Genomic DNA, 19,457 nt, shown 5'->3' with positions numbered 1-19,457 from the left:
CACTCCAAACGTCTCGCTGTGAGCCAGGCCAACACTCTGCAGTGATTTTCTCTCCTCTGCTCCTCTGCCCCTCCCTTGGTGTGCCTGGCACAGCCCTCCCTAACCCTGGTGGCACCTCTGTGGGGCACAGCTCAGTGGGAGTTGCTGCATGGGGACACCAGGGGTTCAGTTTCCTGCAGCTCCTCCCAAAGGCTGCAGCTCCCTGTGACCTCCCTGTGCCATCTCTCTGCTCAGCCCTGATTTCCTGAGGGCTTTTGGGTCACCTCATGGTGGTTTTGCCAGGGACCTCAAGCTGAGGTGGCTCAGAGATCTCGTTATCCCATGACAATGGGATCTCATCATCCAAATCTCCCCTCCAAATTGTCTCATTCGTTTTACTCCTTGCTGTGGAGAAGACCCAGACCCAAAAGGGCTTCTGCTTCTTGGCCTCCACATCCTGCAGCTCAAAGCCTCTTTGGTGGCTGAAGCCTTGAGGACTCAGAGCCAGGATGAGGCAGGAGGGTCAGGGCCAGGCTCTGGCAGCGGGAGGGGTGACAGGAAGAACATTCCCCCCATGGTGAGACTGTCCCCGTCATTCTGACTGTCCCCATCATTCTGACTGTCCCCATCATTCCAGACTGTCCCCATCATTCTGACTGTCCCCATCATTCTGACTGTCCCCATCATTCCAGACTGTCCCCATCATTCTGACTGTCCCCATCATTCTGACTGTCCCCATCACTCCAGACTGTCCCCATCATTTCCAGACTGTCCCCATCATTCTGACTGTCCCCATCATTCCAGACTGTCCCCATCATTCCCAGACTGTCCCCATCATTCTGACTGTCCCAAGAGCCTGTTCCATACCCTCTCCAGTCCCTGCAAGGCTCTTAGACCCAAAACTCCCTGCTCCCAATCCATTCTTCTGGTGCTTCCTCATGTCACTGCTCCCCATTCCACCTGTTTCCAGCCAAGCCCCTGGGCAGCAGAGCCCAGAGCTGGGAGCAGCCCCCAGGCCACCAACCCATGTCCCTGCAATGCTGGAGGGAGGCTCCTCCCTGTCCCCAGCACCTGCAGGTGCCCAGCCCATCCCCAGGTGTCATGCAGCCTCTCTCCAGGTCACCCCATCCCATCCCCAGGTGTCAGACAGCCTCTCTCCAGGTCACCCCAGCACATCCCCAGGTGTCAGACAGCCTCTCTCCAGGTCACCCCAGCACATCCTGGCCCTGGCAGGGGGCAGTGCCCAGTCCTGTGGCAGCAGGGCCAGCTCCTGTCCCGTGCCAGGCCACCAGAGATGCTGCTGGTGGCCATGGACTCGTGTGCCTGCTCAGCTCTCAGCCCGTGGCTGCCAGGCTCCCAGGCATGTGGGCTGCAGTCCCTCCTGGGGGCCCTTGCACCGTGCCAAGGGAGCTTTTCTTATCTTCACAGGAATGAAAACCTTTCTGAAATCAAAGTGCTTGGGTGGCTTTGAAGAGTTTCCTCTGGAGATGAAACAAGGCTGTTTGTGAGCGCCAGCAATCTGAGCTGCAGCTCCTGGGGCCACGGGGCTGCTGGGCAGCACTGGGCAGTGCCCGGCCTGGGGGGGCCCTGGCCTGGCCCCTGTGGCCACAGGAGCTGCCCCCAGGCTGGAAGGTGCCCCTGGTGCAGAGCCCACCCACAGTGAGCTGCTCTGGCTCGTTCCCAGGCTGGGAGCTGTGTGCCATGAACGGCAACCAACAAAGGGACGGAGAGAGGATGATGTGGAGGTGCTGGAGATGTTCAAACACACCCTGCACTGCCAGGGGCTGCTCAAATCCTCCAGGGCCCAGGGCCCACAGGGCCCCTTTGCAAAGGAAAAAGGAATTCAAGGGCCAGTGCAGCAAATGAGCCTGGAGAACAACTGCCCCTCTGGAGGAACCCACCTAGGCTGGCCTGATTTGAGGTGCTGGATGTGGAGGGGCCAAGCAGGCAGATGTGGGCATGTGATGTGGCACTCAGCAGCACAGGCTGTAGCTGCCAGCCTGCCCTGGGGAGCAGAGAACGCCTGGCAGGCCGGTGTGCATGGAGATTATTTGTTGTTTGATATTTTCCCTTCAATGCTTTTGTCCTAGAATAAATACACAAAAGTTCAGGGCCCTGCAGGTTGTCTCTGTTAGGGGTGGTGGAGTCAGGGATTGTTTTGGAGTGATCCATGCTGTTTGTTTACCAGCATGGGCAAAGTCTGCTCTCCCTGCTTGATCCTAATTCCTCAGGATTCTTCCCCAAACCTTCCTCAGCCATTCCCTGCTCAGCCCTGCCACCCTTCCCTGCTCAGCCCTGCCACCCTTCCCTGCTCACTCCTAATTCCTCAGGATCCTTCCCCAAAGCTGCCTCAGCCTGTCCCCGCTCAGCCCTGCCACCCTTCCCTGCTCCCACAGCCTTCCCACCCTGGGCAGGGCACCCTGGCCTGTGTGGCACCACTAACACTTCTGTCTCTGGGGACAGACAGACTTTGTCCCCCCACAGGAGTGAAGGTCCACGCTGGGTGCCAGCTGGGGTGGTGATGCTCAGGCCCAGGGGGAAGCAGGACGTGCTGTGAGCTCTGTGCCATCGCCCTGGCACCTGGGCACAGCTGGGAGGGATGTCCCACCCCCAGTGTTCCCCCACTGCATCCCAGGGCCAGCACTGCCACTGTGCCCAAGCCCAAGAGAAGAGAAGATCCCCAGCAGGATCCCCACTGCAGCCATCCCTCTGAGGCTCCTTCTCTCCCTCAGGATGGGCTGTATCTGATCTTGGCTGGCCTTTCCTGCAGATCCCAGCTTGTCTGCCACTTGTTTAGCCCTGCATTCCCCTGCCAGGCTCACCCCAGGGCCTCTGGATTTTGACCCCAGAAGTGCTGGCTCCAGGATATTGCAGAGCAAATACAGAGCAGAGATAAAGGGGCAGCATCACCCCTGGGAGCAAACACAGCCCCAGCCCTGCAGAGGTCACTCAGGTCCATCACTGCTGCCACCCTTCCCTCCCCAGCCCCTGTGCTCCTGCCACATGCCAGCTCCAGTGGGACAGTGACCTGCCCCAGAGCCTGTCCTCAGTGCATTCCCATTTCCAGCCCTGCTCTCCCCATCCCAGTGCCAGGGCTGCCTGTTCCTGCCCCCCATGCCCACAGGGATCTGGTCCTGCCCTGCTGGTGCTCGTGGCACCTTGGTTCCCTGTGCCCCTTGTCTCCTCTGCTGTGCCCATGCCCCAAGCCTGCCCTCAGTGTGCCCCTGCCATCTGCTGCCAAATCCACGCTCACCCTGAGCTCTCCCCCTTCTGCTGTGCCCATCACAGTCCCTGCCCTGCTGTTGTCACCCAGCACCCTCCCATGGTCCCCATCTGTCCCCAAACCCTACAGATCCCTGCTGGCCGTGGGTCCCTCCTCTCCAGGGATGGGGATGAGCCTCTCCCTCTCTCCATGCCCAGAGCTGCTCCTCTCCTGCCCAGCCCAGACTCCAGGGGCAAGTCCCAGCCTGAGCAGAGGTTTCTGTGTGTCCCATCCCCATGTCAGTCACGGGCAGGGCAGGTCTGGTCTGGTCTGGTCTCCCGTCCCTGAGTCTCCTCCTGTTCCCTTGGGCCGCAGGATCCTGTGGAGGGAGGTCAGGGCTCCCCGACAGCTCCTGTTGGGAGGATGTGGAAACTTCCCTTCCCCGGTGCCTGCTTGCTTGTCTCCAGGGCTGGACCATCTCCCAGCAGCAGCTGGAGGTGGGATTTGAGGCAGGAGACCGTTGGACCCTAACAAAAGCAGGAAATGGGTGTAATTCTCCTTCGGAGGAGGAATGAATAGCAGATCCCAGGAGGAGGCGAGGCCAGCTTAGCAGGACGTGAGAAACTCGGCTCATTCCTCCTAAGGCTGCACTTCCTGAGAGCTTCCCCCTTCCTGCTGCTCTCCAGCCTCTCCCCAGCTCTGGCAGAGCCTCAGCAGCTCCAGCAGGACAGGAACCACCAGAGTCCTGGCCAGGGTGCCTGTTCCCAAACCTGCTGCTGCCGGGCCATGGGGAGCCCAGGATGGGGACAGCCGAGGGGGACAGGGGACATGAACGATGTGATTTAGTGGGTGACATCCCTGTTTTGGATTGAGATGAGTTTGAAGGCCACTTCCAACCCAAACCATGCTGTGATTCCATGACTCTGTGACCCCACACCTCTGTACAGCCCCACTCACTCCTTCCTTATACCCAGGGGCAGGAATTTGAGTGGTTTGGGAATAAAGGGAGTGCCAGGGGCAGGGATGGGAGGAGGCCAGTACAGCCCAGACCACTGGCATGGACTCGGTGCTGGGAACAGCAGGAGCTGCCCTTGGGGGTGGCTCCCAACCTGGGGAAGCTGTTGGAGCATCCCACAGATTTCCAACAGCCTGGGAGTGCCAGGGAAGCTCCTCTCCAGTCTGAACCCCAGGATCAGCTCAGGCAATGAGCACCAAAGCTCCATCAGCACCCAGGGTTTCATTTTAGGGCTCTGCTGCTTCTTCTTGAGGAGCTCTCTGGTGCCGCAGAGGATGGGTGGGGACTGGAGAAACCTTCCTGAACCCTGGAGCAGGGCATTGATTAATCAGTGCTTGAATAATTGCAGGGCACTGCAGACATTCTGCTCCCTGTGGAGGGAAGGGATGAGGTGGAGGATCGGGCCAGGGAGGTCACTCACCCCAGCCCATCCTCGCCTCAGCCTCAGAGCTGCCCCCAGGATTAAATGGTTTCTCTTTAAAAGCGAGATCTAATCTGGTGACAAAAGCCGAAGCAGTGCTGTGAGCCCATCATCTCCCCAAGAAAAGCTCCTCCAGCCTTCAAATGCTCTCACCACTTGGATGCTGGATTTCAATCCAAGGCTCAATCTGCCTCTCTTCAGCCCCAGCCCTGCTCTTGTTCCTCCTTGCTGTGGGATTTAAGGGCTCCCCGCTCTGTTTTCCATGTGGGAGCACACAGCCAGGTGCTCAGCTCACCTGATAACAGAGTTTTAGCAGCATCACGCCCCTAGGCCTGGCTTTTCCAGCCTGTGCTCGGGTCTGTGGTGCTCCTCCCAGCTCTCTGGTGTTCCCCTGCCATCCCCGAGTGTGGGTGCCAGACAAAGAGCTCCAGCAGGGCTCTGTTCACTGATTTGCAGCCCCCACACATCCGCACACAATGATCCCTAATTACCCTTTCACAGACAAATCTGCATCGCTGGACCAGGCAGATATTCCTGGGAGGGCCTAAAGCTGGCTTGGTTGCTGGTTAAAAGCCAGGGTTCCTCTCCCAAACCTGTATGGGCATGTCCAGAGTCACTGCTTTCCAAGATCCAGCCTGAGGGCTTCAAATCCGAGCTTCAGTCCCAGATCTATTGCAGATATCTGCAGTCAAACACCCCCTGACCATTTAACCAGCTGAAAACATCCTCTTCCCTTTCTGTCTCATCACTCTGGGTGTCATTTTCCAGCTTTCCCAGCAAAGATTTCATCTCTTCATCTCCATCATTGATAAAAATGTTTCATAGCAGCGGACGAAGCGCGGGGCCCCGGGGGAGGGAGGTGGGAATAATGCTCCTTTCTGCTCTCTCCCCATTAGCAGCCCCCTCGGAGATCTGCCAGGGAAGCAGTTTGAATCCATCTCATCTGTGCCCTGTTAATTCCTTCTAATGCAAGTTTTAATCAAAATGTCAGGTGGAAGGAAGTCAAATGCCTCGGAGAGATCCGAGTGTGCTCTATCAACACAAGTGCCTCTCTCGCCCAGCCCGGTGCTCCTGTCACACACAGACAGGGCTGGGTGACAGCCCTGCTGGCCCTGCCACCAACGCTGCCTGCAGCTCCTGAGTCTGGGGACATCACATCACCAGCTGGGACTTGTCCCAGGGATCCACATGTGGATGGAACCCCATGGGACACCAGCAACCCGCCCTGAGCAATGCCCTCACCACCTTCTCCAGGCCCAGACCCACCTTTCCCCCTCCTTACTGAGGGAATGCTGCTCCCTGAGGAAGGGGAGGAGCTTTCTGTGACGCTCAGCCCCAATGTCCATCCCAGGAGGAGCTCCCAGTGTGGCAATGGTGGAGCTCATGTGGCCCTGAGGGACAGGGGACAGTGGCCCCTGAGGAAGGGTCCCTAAGGAAACGTCCCTGAGGAAGGGGATGAGCTTTCAGGGCTGCATGAGGAGACTGGAGATGCTCAGCCCCAATGTCCATCCCAGGAGCGGCTCCCAGTGTAGCAATGGTGGAGCTCATGTGGCCTTGAGGGACGAGGGACAGTGGTCCTGAGGCTGGGAAGAGCTTTCAGGGCTGGGTGAGGAGAGTGGAGATGCTCAGCCCCAGTGTCCATCCCAGGAGGAGCTCCCAACCCTGTGCCCTGCGATGGGGGGTGGGCCGAGCACTGTGGGAGGACCAGGGCTCAGGGGCTTCCCCAGCTTGCAGGATCTTTCATCCTCCGTCACCACAAAGCCAGGCCAGATCTGCATTTGCAGCAGCCCACAGAAGCTGCCTCTGTTGTCTTATTTTTGTTATTTTTGAGAGGATATTTTAGCGCTGAGCACATTCCCTCCTGTTGCCATGGCAGCCGTGACAGGGGTTATATACCGTGAGAAAAATACCAAAATTAATGAGTGAGTGAAAGAGCAGCCAAGAGAAAAACAAGGTTAAAAAAAGAGTTAAAACAGTAATAAAAACAATCTCCCAATAATTTGGCAGCGAGCATCCCACAGGCAAGACAGGCGGCGAACATGGGAGCCCGCGGCTCCTCGCTGCATCCCAGCTGGGGCTGGCTGCCCGCAGCCCGTGGCCAGAGCACTGCAGCCCATGGCTAGAGCACTGCCGCTGTCCGAGGGCCGTGCTGGATCCCAGCCTGTGGGCAGAGCATTGCTGGAGTCCCAGGGATGCTCCAGATCCCAGCCCGTGGCTGGAGCATCGCCGCACTCCCAGGGCTGTGCTGGATCCCAGCCCATGGCTAGAGCATCGCTGCGGTCCCAGGGACACTCTGGATCCCAGCCTTTGCCAGAGCGTTGCCACGCTCCCAGAGCTGTGCCAGATCCCAGCCCCTGGCCGGAGCATCATCGTGCTCCCAGGGACACTCTGGATCCCAGACCCTGGCTGGAGCATTGCTATGGTCCCAGACATGCACCAGATCCCATCCCATGGCCAGAGCATCGCTGTGATCCCACGGCTCTGCTGGATCCCAGCCCGTGGCTGGAGCGCCGCTATGCTCCCAGGGACACTCTGGATCCCAGCCTGTGGCTGGAGCATTGCCATGGTCCCAGGGACACTCCGGATCCCTGCCTTGGTCGGAGCGTTGCTGTGATCCCAGGGATGCTCCAGATCCCAGCTCGTGGCCAGAGCATCGCTGCAGTCCCAGGGCTGTGATGGATCCCAGCCTTGGCCGGAACATTGCTGTGATCCCAGGGATACACTGGATCATAGCCCATGGCCAGAGCATCGCCGCACTCCCAGGGATGCTCCAGATCCCATCCCATGGCCGAAGCGTTGCTGTGCTCCCAGGGATGCTCTGGATCCCAGCCTTGGCCAGATCATCGCTGCAGTCCCAGGGCCGCGCTGCTCCCACTCCATCCCACCGACGCTCCGGATGGGGCTGCGCCCACCCAGCTCCTTCCCCCGCAAACCTGCAGCCCTCGGTGACGCAGGAGGCGAGCGGAGGAGAAGTTCTTTAATGTGCTCATTTCCTCGCATTTGGGTTTTGAGGATCTTTTTGTTTTTAATTGTAGAAACAAGCGGATTGTCAGAACATCTGTGTTATTAGCATTTGCTGCCCAAATCCGAGCTGCTGCTTCTCCTGCGGAGCCCAGAGCTGATGAGAGAGAGAACAGAGGAGCCTTTGAACTCCTTGCAGCAGACGGCAGCCAGGTTGCTGCGTGTGTGTGTTGGGGAGGGGGTATTTATTCTCTTGTAAGGTTCATTTGCTCTCCGTGTTTCCCTTTCTTCTCGCTTTCCCAGAGATTTAGCTGGATGCTCTTCCCTTGCAGGCTTTGTTCTTCTGACAAGGCCCCACCGGCAGCACGGAGCAGCTGCCTCTGTGTGATGCCAGGGCAGCCCAGCACGGGGTACCTGGAGCAGCCCAGCACGGGGGACCCGGAGCTCGGGGCAAGGCAGAGCCTCCAGCAGCAGCTCCGGGGGCGGCGGCACTGCCAGCCCTGCAGGGGCTCACCGAATAACTCTGCAGACAGAGCTGCAGCCTCGGGGCTTCTTGTTGCTCAGACTGGCTCTGCTTTCTGGGAATGGTGAAGACAAGGTGAGGATGGGTGACTCATCTGGAGCTGCTACATACACAGGGTGGAATTCTTCCCTGGTAGCGTGGTGAGGCACAGGTTGCCCAGAGAAGCTGCGGATGCTCCATCCCTGAAAGTGTTTAGGGCAAGCTTGGATGGGGCTTGGAGCACCCTGGGATAGTGCAAGGTGCCCCTGTCAGACCAAGGTGGAATGAGATGGTCTTTGAGCTCCTTTCCAGCCCAAACCATTCTGGGACTCTACAATAACACCCAGGAGAAGGAAGTACAGGGAAAGGCAAGCTTCCTGTGTTGTCAGAGGGCAAGGAGCACTCTGGGAGGGGCTTTCAAAGGCACTGGGGTGGAGGAGGAAGGCAGAGATGGATGAGACAGCCCTGGGATGCCAGGCAGCAGGGCCCTGGACACAGTGTCCCCCCAGCTCCCCAGGCTACGGGTGCTGCTGGCACTGCAGAGGCCCTGCCAGGCTGCTCCCCTGGGCTGCACAGAGGTGGTTTCTGATGCCAGGACACTTTTCCCCTGCATTCCTAGAGCCTGGACCTGTCTCTCAGAAACATGTGTGAGCAGAGGCTGAGGTGACAGTCACGGGTGTCCCACAAACCAGCAGCATCCAGTGATCCATGTACGCGCCCAGCACCCCAGCACTTCCTGTGCCGCTGCCCATCGACTCCTTCACTGCCCCGTGACTCTTGTGAAATGCAAACCTTTGGTCCCCAGCAATCTCTAAAGTTTGCTGTCCCTGCTCCACGGGCAGCCTCAGATCCACAGGGTCACTCTCTCGGTTTCTCCCTTCTCTCCAGCTCCCTGTCCCTCCAAGGAGGGCTGCCAGTTACTGATCCATCAAATCTCCCCTTGTCTCCGGAGAATTTCGTTCCCTCTCCCTGCCCAGCTCACGCTGGATCAGCAGGGCACAGCCTGACAAACCCCACAGCTCCTCTCCCTGCCCCAAAGGTGGGCTGTGACCTTCCCTGGCTTCTCAATTCACATCTCTTGCTAAATTGGCTTCATGTGAATTGACACTCGGAAAAAAACCCTGCACATACACACGGAGGAGCTGACATCTCTGGAGGAGCAGAAAGTCAGGGAGGAGAGCTGGGCTTTCCATCCTGAGGGATGACTCGCCAGCCCCCTTTTCCTGCCCAGCGGGATGCAGCCGTGCCACGGCCTGAACCCGCTTGTTGCCGGGGAAAAGCGGGGAGATTTGGGAGAAAAGCACGGCAATTCTGGGGGGAAAACGGGGCGATTTAGGGGGTGAGATATAGCCGGGCTGCTCCGAGCAGGCAGGCGCAGCCTCTAGATGGTGCAGTCATGCAGCCGAGCTGAGCATGTGTGCAGCGAAGGGCGCTGCGCAACAGGTTGGCGTAGCTCAGCGGGGAGACGCGCTCCCATCCTCGCTGCGGCGGAGCGGGAAGGACTTTCCAGCATCCTGGCGAGAAATCCGCGCCGCAGCCGGCCCGGAAAGCGGGTGAGGGGCAGCGCCACGGGCTGCGAGACCCTCGGAGGGTGCTGAGGGTTTTGGCAGGGTCGGGCTGCAGCTCCAGCCCCCGGCACGGAGCGCGGCCGCTCCTTGCAGGAGCGCGGAGGCGGCGGAGGCAGCAAGGGAAGGGGCAGCCCTGCATGGAACACGCTGTCCCCAGGCCCCGGGGACATGGCTCGGCCAGCCGAGGTGCCGGGGTGAGGAGCCAGCCGAGGGAGAACAGCTTGTGAAAGCATCGCGGGTGCTTTTGGGAGCCGCAGGTGCTCCGTGCCTGCTGCGCCCCGACACCCCGCGCTAAATAAAGCCGTGATTCACCGAGGTGTGCCGGCTCCAGCCCCGGCCCCGCAGCCAGCAGGGCGGCTCTGCAGCCTGCCCGCAGCCCTGCTGGGGGGGCTGGGGGCCGGGGAGCGTGGGCACAGCCCCCGCTGAGATCGGTGCTAAGAGGGACCCTCCTGGCGGCGCTGGCCCGGGTCCCCGGCCCTGTGTACGGGGTTGTGCGGGTGGGAAGCGCCGGCTGGAAGAATAAACGAGCGAATTAATTATTAAGAGCCCCGAGAGGGGAGTGAGAAGGGAGACCCGAGCCGCACGTGTGCGGGCGCGGAGCGGAAGGGTCTCCGGGGCGAGGGGCTCCGGGGGGCCGCGGGGACCCCCGGTCTCCACGGGCACCCCCGTTCTCCACGGGCACCCCCGCTCTCCACGGGCAGGGCGCCGGGCGCGGTGCCGGCAGCCCGGAGCCGGGCGGCTCTGCCCGGCAGCCGCTGCCCGCTCGTCCCGGCAGCCCGGCCGGGCTCGGGATCTGATAAGGAGCCGGAGCTCCACCTCCCCGTGGTGGCGGCGGCGAGAGGCGGAGGCAGCGGCGGGCGCGGGGGGGGGAAGGGGGCCGTGCCTGCGCTGCGCTTCCCCTGCACATCCTCACACACACCGAGGGACGGAGGCGGGCACGGACCGAGCTGCCCACCGGGGCTGCCTCCAGCCTGAGCCGCCGCTCCGCCGGAGGAGCCGCAGCCCCGGTCCGGGGAGGGGGGCGGTTCCCACGGGACATTTATATATTTTTTGCCCCCCCTCCCCATTTTTTTTTTTTTTCTTTTTTTTTTTTTTTTTTTTTTTCCCAGTATTTTTTCCGTTTGGTTTTCATCCGTGGATAACGCTCGAGAGGAGCCGGGGGGTGGGGGGAGCGCGGTCCCGGCGGGAAGGAGGCGATGGAGACGCCGCGGGACCAGCGCGCCGGGGCTCGGCACGGAGCGCAGCGCCGGCACCATCCAAGTAAGAGCTGCGGCGGAGCCGGGACCCCCGCCCGCAGCCAGGCACAGCCGCGGGGGGGTGCGGGATGCCCCGCGCCGGAGCTCGGCTCTGTGCGGGAGCGCGGGGCCGGGCGGCGGCGGGAGCGGCGCTGGCGAGCATCCCGCTCCCGAGCATCCCGCATCCCTCCGCTCCGCTCCGCGCCGGGCTGCGCGGGGCTCCGCGGCCAGCGGGGCGGCTCCCGTTTGTGCCCGGTCCCGCCCGGCGCTGCCACTTGTTGTTGTGCGGCGCGGAGCGGAGCGCGGCCAGCCCCGCACAGCGCAGGGCGGACGGGGGTTGCGGGAGGGCGGCTGTGTCGGGGGGTGCGCGCGTGTTTCGGGGTGTTTATTTTTCCGCGTGGGGGTGGCCCTGGGTGTGTGTCCCTCGTCCAGCCCTGGGTGTGTGCCCCGCGGGGTGCGCGGCTGCGTGGGAGCCGCAGAAGTTGCGGGTGAGCCGGGAGCCGGCTGGGAGTGGGGCTGTGCGGGAGCCGGAGCGGCGGCGAGAGAGGGGCTCCGGGGGTGTGGAGAGGTGTCCGCGTGGGGTGCGTGTGACACCGGGGTGCGGGGACGCGAGTGGGGTGCGTGTGTCTGTGTGCGGAGCTGTGTGTGTGTAATGGGTGTGCGTGCGGTGAGTGTGTCAGCCGGCTCCGAGTGTGTCAGCGGGCTCCGAGTGTGTCAGAGAGCTCCGAGTGTGTCAGCGAGTTCTGAGTGTGTCAGCGAGCTCCGAGTGTGTCAGAGAGCTCCGAGCTGTGTCAGCGAGTTCTGAGTGTGTCAGCGAGCTCCGAGTGTGTCAGAGAGCTCTGAGTGTGTCAGCGGGCTCTGAGTGTGTCAGCCGGCTCCGAGTGTGTCAGTGGGTTTCGAGTGTGTCAGCGAGCTCTGAGTGTGTCAGCGGGCTCTGAGTGTGTCAGCCGGCTCCTGAGTGTGTCAGCGAGCTCCCAGTGTCAGCCGGCTCCGAGTGTGTCAGCCGGCTCCGAGTGTGTCAGCGGGCTCCCAGTGTGTCAGCGAGCTCCCAGTGTGTCAGCGGGCTGTGTTTGCCCGCGCCGCGGAGGATCCCGGTTCCCGGTACGCGAGGCTGAGCGCGGAGCCGGTGCCGGCAGAGCGGCTCCCGTGGTTTTGTCACGGGTGTCTGCGTGCGTGTGTCCGTGCGTGTGTCCATGCGTGTGTGCGTGTCTCTGTGCGTGTGCTCGGGGCTGGCGGAGCCGCCCGGGGGAGCGGGGGCTCCGCTCCCTCCGTGCCCGCAGCCGGAGCCTCAGCGCGGGCAGCGCCGCGGGGAGCGGAGCCGGCCTCCATCCTCCCTCCCGGCCCCCGCAGCGGCAGCAGCGGCTCCTGCGAGGCCGGGGGGACCCTGTGCCCCTTCCCCAAGTTCCCCCCGACCCTCCCGGCTGCATCCCCTGAGCAGAGCCGCTCCCGCTGTGCCCGGCTCCCAGCGGCCCTGCCGGGGTGCTCCAGGCCCGCGACATTTCTGTCTTCCCCAGGGCCGCTCTCCAGCGGGGTTGGAGGGTGGGATGGTGGCGGGAGGGGACAGAACCCGGAGTGGCTGCGGGAAACCCAGGCTGGAGGCTGAGGGTGCCGCTCCAGGGAGGCTCTGACAGGTCTCTGCCTCGCCGGCTGCCAGACTTGGAAGGGATGTGAAGGCAGCAAGAGGAGGGAGGGCCCTGGGCTTTGCCGGCTTTTCATCACCGCCCAGCTCCTCAGGGATGGTTTTGGGGTGACGCTGTTGCCAGGCCAGTGGGGTTCCTCCTCGCGGGCTGCTCTGGCTCCCGGCGCTCGGGCCCAGCCTGCAGAAACGCCGAGCAGCCGCAGTGGCAGCCGGAGCTGGAGCAAATGCTGGGACGTGCTACGGAATACCCAGGATTCAGCCCATCCGTGCCTTCGGCGCAGGACTGACCATCAGCGGCCGCGTTCTCGGCTCGCACGATCCCCGAGCTCCGCGTGGAGCTGGCATGAGCTGCTTGCTGCTCTCTGGGATGTCGCTCCAGCTCCGGGTGTCGGAGCAGGGCTGGGGGGAGCGTGGAGGGGGGATTAGCACTTGTGTGCTTGGTGCAGGGTTTGGACAGACTTGTGAGCCGTGGCTCCGAGCCACGCAATCAGCGGCTGGGAGCGAGGAGAGGCTGGACTTTGGTGCCCATTCCCGAAGCGGTGCTGCCTCCCGTGGAACGGGGCCAGCAGGCTGTGGGAATCACAGGGAGCACAGGCTTGTTCAAGCAGTTGCTTAAATTCGCGGCGCTTTATAACCTCTCTCTCATTAAGGCTTGTTTTTTTTTGGTGGGGATGGCTGAATTCTGTCGGATTTTGCATGCCACTGTCCTCCGAGAGCTTCCCAGTCATGCATTAAGCAGCGTGACTAACGCCTCTCTCTCATGTGGTTCAGTCTCTCTCACACACTCCCCGTAGGGAGAATTGTGTGTGCGGAGGAATAGTTGTTTTGGGAGGGGCTTTTATTTTTAAGTGCTCTGTGCTTTGCCAGCAGGTTGGAAAAAGGTGCCTGGCACCAGAGAAGAAAGTGTGGGATGGTCCTTAGATCCCATGGGAAAATAGCCTGGTGCCTTGGACTGGCCCCTGGGAAGCTTGTGTCTCCTGCACAGACGTGCTTGTGGAGGCTTTCTCCTACTCCTCCTCCTCCTCCTCCTCCTCACGCCCAGCCCTGGGCTCTCATATGTTCACCATGTCATTCACACCCCTGGGTGCCTGGGTGCCGGGCAGGATTCCTGACCCTGCTGATTCCTTATCCTGCCCAGCCCAGGGCCCTTTGTGCCTTCCAGCAGTGCCCCTCAGGCTCTCAGGCCCTCTGCTCGTCCCCTGCTCTGCAGGCTGCCTTCCTTCACCTGCAGGAATGGGGCTTGGGCTCAGGTCCAGCCCTGGTTTTGGAGCAGAAATCCTGGGTGCTGAGCACCTCTGGGTGACACCCTTCCTCCTCCAGGCTGGCACAGGGCTCCTGGCGTTTCCAGCTGCTGGGCCCTCCCTCCCAGCTCCCTCAGCCATGTGAGGCACCAGCACTGCCTTGAGACTTCCCCCTTCCCTGGCGATCTTTCACCTCGCACCAGGGCTTAGTCAGGACGTGGCTACGTCACCAGCAGCCAGGCCCAGCCCAGTGCAAACAGCCCAGCAGCGGGCACGGTGCCTCTCCCAGCCCGGGCATCCTCCAGGAGCCCTTTCCCAACAGCTGGAGCTGCCCATCTTGCCTGTCCTCATCCACAGCCATCCCCAATGGGAGCGCAGGGCTGGCAGACCTCGGGGCAGGTTCAGCCCATGGAGGCAGCTGGGTGAGGGGGCTCTGGTGTGAGCACACCTGGGGGTGGCAGACACGAGCGTGACCCAGGTGCCAGTGCCCCCGCACGGGTGACATCACACACATGCACAGGGGCATGCGCACACGCGGGCACACGCGGGCACACGCGCTGTGTGGGGCGCACTCACGTGCAGGAGCGCGAGCTCACACACAGGGCACGGGCCTGGAGCGGGCAGGAATGTGCTCCTTGCCCCGTGTGACACAGCTGCACACCCTGCCAGGGCACAGGTGGGATTGTGTGCCTTTACCTAAGGACACAGGGCCATGCTCCGGGCAGGTGCACACTCTGGAACGCTCACAGTGCACACCCAGCATGGACACACACGCGTGTGTGCACACACTGCCCGTGCTGATGCAAAAATCTGTTGTGTTTCTGCTTGGCTCCCGACCTCCTCCATCCTCAGCCCAGTCCAGGGATGGAAAATGTCCTGCTCTCTCTCCTCATCCCTTCCTCCTGGAGTCACACATCCCTCGCTGGTGGGGGCAGCTCAGCAAGCTGGGGATGGCTCTGCTCTGCAAAAAGGAAGGGGCAGGACAAGGGAGCAGGGGCAAGCTTGGCTCCAGGGCTACAGTCTCCTCTCCAGGCACGGAGATGTATTTTCACTGCAGAGGCAGAGCTCATCTCGTCCACGTCCCCATGCCCATGGGGAAGCAGAGGGCTGGAGGGACCGGGAGCTGTTGGCTTGTGGGAAGTACAAAGGAGGGCAGTGCAGGATGTTCTGCTTGCTGATGATCCATACCATGCCAGGCTAACCAGGAACTGGGCACTTGCAGTGTGGCACCACGGAGGGGGATGGTGATGGAGCGCTTGCCCATGGAGCGCTTGCTTGTCCTTGGGTGCAGAGTGTGGAGAGAGGGAGCGATGGGAGCGGCGAGAGCAGGGTGATGCTGTGGGGCCTTGGCAGATGTTTGTGGCTGTTCATTTTAGGGCATCCAATCTCTGGGCTTTTGGATGCCAGTGAGCTGTGTTGAACCACATTATGCTCACAGCTCAGCAGAAGCTCCTGGACCCTGGAGGAGGAAAATATGTTCCCAGAATGGAACAGGAAAGCTGGTGGTCCAGCACAGCACCAGACAGGGGCTTGGTGGCAGGGCATGTGGCTTGGCACAGGAGGGGACAGTCTGTGGGGCTGGCATGGCCTGGGCAGTGTGTGGGCACAGGGAAGAGGTGCCAGTGGCAGGGGCAGCAGTGCAGGGGTGCAGCAGTGCAGGGGTGCAGCGGTGCAGGGGTGCAGCGGTGCAGGGGTGTCTCTGCAATGCAGGGGGCAGCGCTCCTGGCACCGTGCTGCAGCAGCAGGGTGGGCACTGGCACAGGGTGGGCACCCAGTGCGTGCCATGTCCCAGACTGGAGTGGGAGGGAACGGGAAGGAACAGTGTGTCTGCAGCGAGGAAGGGAACAGGAGCTGCTGGCGCAGGGTGTGGGGTTGCCTAGTGACTGTGCAGCGAGGGGGATGCTGTGCTGCCGTTGCAGTGCGCCGGGGCTGGGCACTGCCGGGGGCTGCCCGGGGGTTCCTGCACTGCAGCGCAGCCTGGGCAGGGACCCCGTGTCCCTGTGACTGCCGGGACGCCGGGGGTGGCAGTGCTCCACAGGCAGTGCAGGAGGGATGAGGCTCAGGGCCCCTGCATCCCTGCAGTGCTGGGTGGGTGGTGCCTCGGTACCTGGCAGTGCGAGGCTGGCAGTGCCACTGTGCTGGCAGTGCAGCAAGGGCAGTGCTGCTCTGCTCCTGCCACAGCGGCCCTGCAGTGCTGGAGGGGTGGCAGCTCTGCATCTCCGCAGCGCCCCATGGCCCTGCAGTGCCCTGCAGCCCTGCAGTGCTGGGTGGGCAGCAGCCCTGGAGCGCCTGGTGTTCCTGCAGTGCTGGACAGGCGGCAGTCCTGCATTCCTGGAGTGTCCAGTGTCCCCGAAGTGATGGCTGCTGCTGTTCCTGCAGTGCAGGCGGTGATGGATGGCAGGGAGCTGTATGCTGGCAGTGCCCCGTGTCCCTGCAGTGCTGGGTGCATGGCAGCCCTGCATCCCTGCAGCAATCCATGGCCCTCCATCCCTGCATGAGTGGCAGCCCTGCATCCCTGCAGTGCCCTGTGTCCCTGGGTGGGTGTCAGTCCTGTGTCTTTTCAATGTCCCATGGCCCTGCAGTGCTGGGTGCATGTCAGCCTCACATCCCCACAGTGCTGAATGGGTTCAGCCCCACATCCCTGCAGAGCGGATGGATGTCAGCCCCACATCCCTGCAGAGCGGATGGATGTCAGCCCCTCATGCCTGCAGAGCGGGTGGATGTCAGCCCCACATCCCTGCAGCGTTGGATGGGTGTCAGCCCCACATCCCTGCCATGCTGGATGGGTGTCAGCCCCACATCCCTGCCGTGTTGGATGGGTGTCAGCCCCACACCCTGCCGTGCTGGATGGGTGTCAGCCCCACATCCCTGCCGTGTTGGATGGGTGTCAGCCCCACACCCTGCAGTGCTGGATGGGTGTCAGCCCCACATCCCTGCAGTGCCGGGTGCATGTCAGCCCCACATCCCTGCAGTGTCGGATGGGTGTCAGCCCCACATCCCTGCAGTGCCGGGTGCATGTCAGCCCCACATCCCTGCAGTGTCGGATGGGTGTCAGCCCCACACCCTGCAGAGCTGGATGGGTGTCAGCCCCACATCCCTGCAGAGCAGGCAGAACTCCCCGTTTGGTGCTCCCGTTTCTGCAGTGCTGGCAGCTGCGTGCAGTGCCCGTGTGTCCCTGCTGTGCATGGCAGGCAGTGCCCCTGCACTGGTGGCACACAATGCTCCTGTGTTTGGGTGGTGAGAAGCTGTCTCAGAGTCTGGCCGGCTCCCATCGGGTTGTTGGCAGCAGGCTGCCTGCAGTCCACCCTGTTAGTGTGCCTCGTTGGGTCTAATTACAGTTGGTGTGGTGACGAAGAGGGTGGACAGTGGCAGGAGTGGCTTCCTGCAAGTGGCAGGGCTGAGGTTTCAATGACAGGGTTACTCACTCCAGCAGGGCGTTGCAGGAACTTTGCAAGCTGGGATGGGTCCCTCAGGGCACTGGAGGCTGCCAGGAGCCAGCCCCAGCAGCCCCTTCCCTTGGGGAGCCGTGCCAGGACCGTGTGCGGTCCCGCATGGCGCAGGGGTAAGCCAGGGAAGGGGGCTGGTCGCTAACCTCTGGTGTCTGTGTCTCCTCCAGCTCCCCTGCAGTGCAGGATGAACCCGCTGGCATCCTGCCTGGGCCTGTGGCTCCTCTGCCAGCTCCCTGCCCTGGCCTCGGGGACACGTGCGGTCTACAAAGTGCAGGAGGAACAGCCCCCCAACACCCTCATAGGGAGCCTGGCCTCTGACTACGGCTTACCGGACATGGGGCACCTCTACAAGCTGGAAGTGGGGGCCCCGTACCTCCGTGTGGATGGCAAGACTGGGGACATCTACACCACAGAGACCTCCATCGACCGGGAGAGCCTGCGGGAGTGCCAGCACCTCCTGCCCGGAGAGCCCTGCTTCCTGGAGTTCGAGGTGTCCATCACCAACCTGAACGCCAACAGCAGCCCGCGCCTGCTCGAGGGGCAGATCGAGGTGCTCGATATCAATGACAACACCCCCAACTTCGCCTCGCCCGTCCTCACCCTCTCCATCCCTGAGAACACCAACGTTGGGACGCTCTTCCCCATCCCCCTGGCCATGGACCGGGACTCGGGCCCCAACGGCGTTGCCTCCTACGAGCTGATGGCTGGTCCGGAGGCGCAGGAGCTCTTTGGGCTGCAGGTGGCCGAGGACCAGGATGAGAAGCAGCCTCAGCTGATCGTCATGGGGAACCTGGACCGGGAGCAGTGGGACTCCTACGATCTGACCATCAAGGTGCAGGATGGGGGGAACCCCCCTCGGGCGAGCAGTGCCCTGCTCCGCATCACCATCCTGGACATGAACGACAACGCACCCAAGTTTGAGAAGGCCCTGTATGAGGCAGAGCTCTCTGAAAACAGCCCTGTGGGGCACTCCGTCCTCCAGGTGAGTGCGCAGGACTCTTCTCCTCACCGTTTCCCCTCCTGCCTGGCTGCAGGGATAACCCAGGAGCATTGACATGGCCGTGGTTCCTCCAGAGAGGAGGGAGGGTTGGATGGAGGCGCTCACAGTGTTACCCAGGGCCAGCGGGCAGGCAGGTCCCTGGGATATCACATCTGCTCAAGTGAGGTTGGAGAGGATGCACAGGAAGGCACAGCTGGAGTGGGGCTGCAGGACACTGCTGAGGGGCAGCAGCAGAGCTGCAGGGAGGGAGCAAGGTTCTGGGTTACTGGGAGGGCTGGGACCTGAGGGGCACCAGGAGCCTGGCTTGGGGCCAGCGCGGTCTCAGTGCTGCCCGCAGACAAGACATAGAGCCTTTCATAAGTTGCATTCCCTTGGCTGCTCCATGGAAACTTAGGAGGTGGGGACAGGGAGCATCCCTGCTGCCCGTGCACGGGGCTGGCCATGGCTCCGGAGGTGCACTGCTGTCTGCAGGGAGTGGGGGCTCTGCCTCATCTGGGGCAACGCTGCAAAGTGGCCTAGAGAGCCCAGGGGGCTGGATCTTGGTGGATTTGGCTTGGAGGGGGCATTGAGATGATAGTAGTCGACATCTGTTTATCTGCAGCTGCCATCTTAATAAGCGGAGCGCGGCCAGCTCTCATCTGCCTGCTAATTCTGATGTGAATTTTTTAAGAATTCATTTTTCACTGTTAAGAGAATGGGAGTTGGAAGCAGATAAGGGAGCTGCATGGCCGGGAGGAGAATGGGCTGAGATGCCGCTGCTGCCATTGCTCAGCTTTTATCTTTCAGGGGGAAAATGACTTCCGCCTGTTTTGTGAGTGGAGGTAAAAGGTGGAATTTACATTTAACAACTTTCGTTCTCCATCCAAATCTGCTGAGCAAGATAACGGCAGAGCAGCAAATGGTGCAGAGAAGAGGCTGCTCAGAGAGCCGATTAGGGAGGCAAATGTTAGACAAACCTCATCTTCTTTAGAAAGCAAATAATAGGCGTAGAGGCAGGTTTATGGGGATGCAGGGCTCCTGGCGGGCAGGCAGGGATGGACGGTGCTGTGCGGGGCTCAGGCAGCCCCAGTCCCTGCGTGGCTGCATCCCCAGATGCCGCGATGGAGCTGCTGCAGCTCCGCACAGGGCTGCCTCCCTTCTTGCCCTCACCTGAGCCAGGCAGCTGCTCCAGCCCCTCCTCGGGGGCACAGCTGGAGCTGTCCCTCCCTGCTGCTGGCTGGGTCTCAGCGGCACGGTTCCATGGTT

At 61.9% G+C, this 19,457-nt stretch overlaps 1 protein-coding gene across 3 annotated transcripts in view; it reads left to right on the top strand.

Annotated features, from left to right (window-relative positions):
- Window positions 1–9,522: 9,522 nt before the first annotated feature.
- The window catches only part of PCDH1 (protocadherin 1), a 58,955-nt gene continuing 49,020 nt past the window's right edge, over window positions 9,523–19,457 (top strand). For 2 of the 3 annotated variants that reach the window (XM_030957485.1, XM_030957487.1), the window contains exons 1-2: window positions 10,578–10,908; window positions 17,380–18,194. In XM_030957485.1, coding sequence (XP_030813345.1) covers window positions 10,845–10,908; window positions 17,380–18,194 — 879 coding nt within the window. In that variant the 5' untranslated portion in view covers window positions 10,578–10,844. Of the gene's footprint in view, window positions 9,634–10,577; window positions 10,909–17,379; window positions 18,195–19,457 lie in introns of those variants that run through there. The other variant, XM_030957486.1, reaches the window with a different exon arrangement.

Source organism: Camarhynchus parvulus, chromosome 13 (genome assembly GCF_901933205.1).
Source record: "Camarhynchus parvulus chromosome 13, STF_HiC, whole genome shotgun sequence".
In the NCBI taxonomy this organism is placed as follows: Eukaryota; Metazoa; Chordata; class Aves; order Passeriformes; family Thraupidae; genus Camarhynchus; species Camarhynchus parvulus.
This window is presented reverse-complemented; position numbering and strand designations above follow the sequence as displayed.